The sequence below is a fragment of the Artibeus jamaicensis genome, unplaced genomic scaffold, assembly GCF_021234435.1.
Source record: "Artibeus jamaicensis isolate MK-2021 breed Jamaican fruit bat unplaced genomic scaffold, CSHL_Jam_final contig_1132, whole genome shotgun sequence".
Classification (NCBI taxonomy): domain Eukaryota; kingdom Metazoa; phylum Chordata; class Mammalia; order Chiroptera; family Phyllostomidae; genus Artibeus; species Artibeus jamaicensis.
This window is the reverse complement of record NW_026521221.1, coordinates 90273-95621: the sequence shown is the minus strand read 5'-3', so window position 1 is coordinate 95621 and position 5349 is coordinate 90273. Positions and strand designations below refer to the sequence as shown.

The following is a 5349-nucleotide window of genomic DNA, read 5'->3' as shown; positions in this document are numbered from 1 at the left end:
CCAGTAGATATTAGTATTTTGTTTTTGGGAGGGGCCCCTGTTGTATAGCAGTTTTGGGCATCCCTAGGTGGGCCAAATATTGTATTGCCCCTCCCCCGGACCTCTTGTTCGGTAACACCACGAGATGAAAAAGTTGAAAATCACTGCTCTATAGCATTAGTATCTTTCCAAGGGGAGCTTTTTTAAAAAAAAAATATTTTATTTATTTATCTTTAGAGGGGAAGGGAAGGAGAGAGGGAGAGAAACATCAATGTATGGTTGCCTTTCGTGCGTCCCCTGCTGGGAACTGGCCTGCAGGGAACTGGTCTGCAACCCAGGTATGTGCCCTGACTGGGAATCGAACCTCAATTGTCTGGTTTGCAGGCCCGCACTCAATCCACTGAGCTACACCAGCCAGGGCCAAGGGGAGCTTTTACATGTGTGTATGGTACTCTGGTCTTTGCAGCTGCCACCCAGGAGATGCCCCTTGAGCACCTGGTGCCGGTGGCCAGGTGGCTGTGGTTCCTCGGCTTTATAGACTGTAACAATCAGAGCCAATTCTTGGTAGACTACCAGCCTACAGCACAGCACAGATGGCAGACTGAAACAAACCTCAGCCTCCCTGCGAAATAGCCTATTTGCCTGTCCTAGAGCTTTAACCTGAGGACCAGGCTTCAGGGACAGAAAGGGCCTAGGGACAGACCTACTCTCAGGGAATGGAGGCAGGTGCACACCATCTTTGTGGCCTCCCTCTGCTTCAAGAAAATGATCATTATCTCCCAGGCAGGAACTTATGTACTCATCTGAAGCCTCAGTTTTTACAGCTGGTTGCTCCGGGGATTGTCTGACACTGATGGTCAGAGAGGTTTCTGCTTGTGGCTTAAGCCTGAATTCTGGTGCTGACGGAGATCCTCCCCTTGGGTCACTGCCAGGTCTGGCACTCTTCAACTGCTAGGAGGCATTAAAAATAAAGTTGGCTGTTAGGGCAATTGCAAAAGTGAGAGAGACAACCATGAGCTAGGACAGGGTTGAACAATAAGTTTTATCTCCTATATGAAGCCACTTCTTCAAGACTGGGAGAGATGACTGTTTTGTCTAATGTGTAGAAACCACCACAGGCAGTCAGCAAAATAAAAAGTCAGAGGAATGTGTTTCAAACAAAAGAACAGGACCTCAGGGAGATGGTTCATTCTTCATAAAAACTGGCTACTATAAATGGAAAATTTGTGAATAGTCACTTGGAAATTTTGTGTTTAAATTAAGCCATTTAGTGATTTTTTTCTAAAACCTATAACCTGACTTAATACTCTCCTTATTGCCATTTTCATCTCTCTGTTCCTGAATGTGTAAATGACTGGATTTAGAAGTGGAGTTAAAACTGCATCAAACATAGCTAGAAACTTATCCAGATGTGTTGAAGGAGAGGGCCACATATAGAAAAAAATCAGTGGACCAAAGAAGAAAACCACCACAATAACATGAGCTGACAGTGTGGAAAGAGCCTTGGATGAACCACTTGAGCGCTTCTGAACAGTGACCAGGATGAAGATGTAAGAGAGAATGAGCAAAAAGAAAGCACCCAAGGAAATGAACCCACTATTAGCAGTGACTATGAACTTCAGTTTGTAGGTGTCTGTGCAAGCAAGTTTGATGAGCCGAGGTATGTCACAGTAAAAGCTGTCTACTACATTAGGGCCACAGAAGGGCAAATTTACCACAAATGCCAGTTGGGCCAAAGAGTGAATGACGCCAATGGTCCAGGCAACCACTAAAATTAAAATGCACAGTCGTGGGCTCATGATGGTCAGGTAGTGGAGAGGCTTACATATGGCCACATATCTGTCAAAGGCCATGGCGATGAGCAGCACAATCTCAGTACCTCCAACAGCATGGCTAAAGAAGATCTGGGCTAAACAACCCCCAAAGGAGATGACTTTCTGCTTCCTGAAAAGGTCACAAATCATCTTGGGTGCTCCAATGGAGCAAAATATCATGTCAATTATGGAGAGGTTTGCTAACAGATAATACATGGGAGAGTGTAAATAAGAATCAGAAATCACAGTGACCACAATGAGGAGGTTTCCCATCATACTAGATGTATAGAAAAGACAAGAAAAGCAAAAGAGAAGAAGCTGGATCTCCCAGGAGTTGGAGAGTCCCAGGAACACAAACTCAGACACCACAGAACGATTGGCTCTATTCATTGATTATTTTGGTAGGTGTACTCTTCTGTTACCTAAGGGAAGAAAATAACACAACTCAAATTAATACTATCATATTAATACCCTCTGTGGAAAAGCATTTAAATTTTGGAAGTCAAATATTACCTGAGCCACTCATTTACTGATGGGCACTTAGGTTGCTTCCAGCACTTGGCTATTGTGAAATGCACTGCTATGAACATTGGGGAGCATAGGTTCTTTTGAATTGGTGTTTTAGGCTCCTTAGAGTATAATCCCAGTAATGTAATTGCTGGGCAAAAAGGCAGTTCCATTTTTAGTTTTCCGAGAAAATTCCATGCTGTTTTCCACAGTGGCTTCACAAGTCTGCATTTTCACCAACAGTGAAGGATGGGTGGGGGAGGGGAGGCTTGATGGGGTAAAAATGTAGACAATTGTACTTGAACAACAATAAAAAAAACAATTACCCAGGCATTTCACAAAAATCAAATATGTATCCTGTTGGCCACTACTGCTCTCATTACATAGGAAGGAACTGAGTTGTCAGGTTGTTTTGCTAGTACAAGGAATGATGAGTGATCTGGTGGACTGGTACCCATGGGTGCACCTGATGAAACCATAAACAAAGAGCATTCAGTGTTGAATTACTTTATCAGTTTACTCGATGTTAACAATCCTCTCTCTGGAGGAGTAATAAGCAATCTCATATGCTAGATAGACAGCAGAAGACTCTTCCATGACAGACTCGTAAAATTCTGTGACTCTGATTCTGTTCCTCAAGCAAGATATTATCTTATTTTATACTTCCCCAAATATTATTAATTCATTAATATATAAATCAAATGGTACCTCAACTGTCTAACCTTCCTCATGACCCACCTATAAATCCACATTTATTTATTGTATTTAGGGTTGGTATTTATTATAAACTGCTCAAGGTTATAAATCATCAGTACAGTATCTTGCAAATATTAGGTAGTGAAAAATATTTTAAATAAATGATCCATTGAGCTGAAGTAGTTCCTACCTCTTAACTCATTTTCTTTAACAAACATTTATCAAGCACCTAAATGTTGTTCCAGGAAGTAGTTCGGGAAGTAGTCCAAGCACTAAGAATACAGGCAAGAACAAAAGAGACAACATTATTTATCCTCAAGGATTTACATTTTGACAGGAAAAAAGACAATTAAAAAATTTAAGAACAATTTAAAAGACAATTAAAAATAAATATACAAAAATATATATAGGTGTCAGCTGATGATTTCACTATGGAGAAAAACTAGGCAAGGAGGGAAAATAGGACAGTACTTGGAATGATTTTATAAAATAGAACGTATAGGAGACTTTGTGCTAATATGTTGCCTGAACAGAAAGCTGAAGGTGAAGGAGAAAATAATAAAAATTTGGGGGTGGGATATTCCAGATAGCAAGAGTAAAAGTTCCGAGGTGTGAGGTCACTTGCTCTAAACCTGAATTTGGGGGGGACGCACAAGGCAAGGCGAATGGTGTGTGTAGTAGGGCCTTACGAGCCACAGGACTTTGGTTATTATTCTGAATAAGATAAGCAACCGGAGTTTGAACAGGGGAAACAACAATATCTGGCTTACATTGTCAAATAATTATTTTGACTCCTGCATTGTGAATACTCTTTAGAGTGTCAAGGATGGAACCAGGGAGATTATTAGAAGCTATTGCAATAATCCAAGCAAGACATGATGGCAATTTGGAGCAGGGTAATGAAGGCAGAGGTAGTGAAAGGTGGTTACATTCTGGATGTATTGAGATAATGCAGGGTGAAATTTCCAGGGCTATAAATAACCCTCACCTTTTGGGGATTGTAAAATAGTGCATGTCACTGAAGAATTTTCATAAAAATAAATAAAAATTATGAAAGGTACTAATAGAGTAAATGTAATTAAGTCACCAAATTTAATAAGGACTCTAGAATATACTAGGAGGCATTTGAAGCTTTAAGAAGGTAGTCTGGAAAATAAAAAGAAGTAATCTTTAACACAGCAAGTAGAAAGCTGTGATAGCACAAACAGTAGTACAAGCTGAAATGTTATTATAACCCAGTACAAGTTTCTGAGTTGTAGAGAACAAAATATTCTCTAATTTTTTTAAAGTTAAGTCATTGACCTCTTATACAATGTGACCAAATTATCAACCCAAAACATATCCAAAAATGCAAATAAAAAGCAAACTACTAGAGCTACAGAAATATTAGTTTCTACATTTAGCCAGAAAAATAACTAAGTAATTGTCAGGCCTGCATGTAACAAAGGACAAAATGTCTCTCTGCTATGGTTGGCTACACTGGCCTATTTACCAAGGTCAGACCAGATTGCCTTTGAGTGAAGATGCAGATATAGCTCCTAAGGAATATATTAGCTACTTCTACAACAATGAATGGCAGATGGTACAAGGAAGCCATTCTCTTTCTGTGTGATGTGCATTTATTCTGCCAAAACATCTAGAAATGTGACAGAAATTCATGTGTATTCAAGTGAACACCCCCAAAAATGAACATAAAATATTACAACCAAGTGTCAGTTTTACCACTATTTAAGAAGTTTCCTCTGCATATTTTGCCATGTATGTTGCACACTTTTTTGCCCAAATTTTGAGGTAAAAATAAAGATGCACATTATACATGGGTAGTACTAATTCCATATCTATATAAATATTTTCAATTGTTTTATTTATGCTTGTGCATTAAAAGTGTAACTCTAGAAAACAATAATGAAACAAAATAATACCCTGGAATACAATGACCAGTTTTGTTTCTAAATAAAAGTAAATAAATAATTGAATTAAAATTAAAATGAAATATTTTTTTCTAAGAGTTTGGGCCAAAAATATGGATGCGCATTATACACAGCAAAATACAGGTAACCAGGGTAAATTAAAAGTGAAAAATAGCTATCTCCAGAAATAGAGAGCTAGTAATTGTCAACATCACAGTAGAAGTCCGCTGTAATTGACATGTACTAATTATCAGAACTTCAGCAAAAAGGAAATTGCAAGTTTCTCCCACTTCCATTCAAGGTCAATAGGTGAAGAATTCCTATAACCAAAGTTTCACAGGACCAAGTCAGGAGCAGGAAAGCATTTGAAGCAATATTCAAAGGATTCCTTGAATGCTAGAATTAAAAATGCATAATGAACCATGACATTCCATCAACACTGC

At 38.9% G+C, this 5349-nt stretch overlaps 1 protein-coding gene across 1 annotated transcript; it reads right to left on the bottom strand.

The window, feature by feature from the left end:
* Window positions 1–1232: 1232 nt before the first annotated feature.
* LOC119040276 (olfactory receptor 4F6-like) lies at window positions 1233–2183 on the bottom strand. The gene has a single exon (XM_037133193.2). The coding sequence runs from the start codon at window positions 2181–2183 to the stop codon at window positions 1233–1235; it is 951 nt and encodes a 316-aa protein (XP_036989088.2).
* Window positions 2184–5349: the final 3166 nt, after the last annotated feature.

Coding starts and splice junctions, on each gene's coding strand:
- LOC119040276 (XM_037133193.2), bottom strand. CDS start 2,183: ATGAATAGAGCCAATCGTTCTGTGGTGTCTGAGTTTGTGTTCCTGGGA.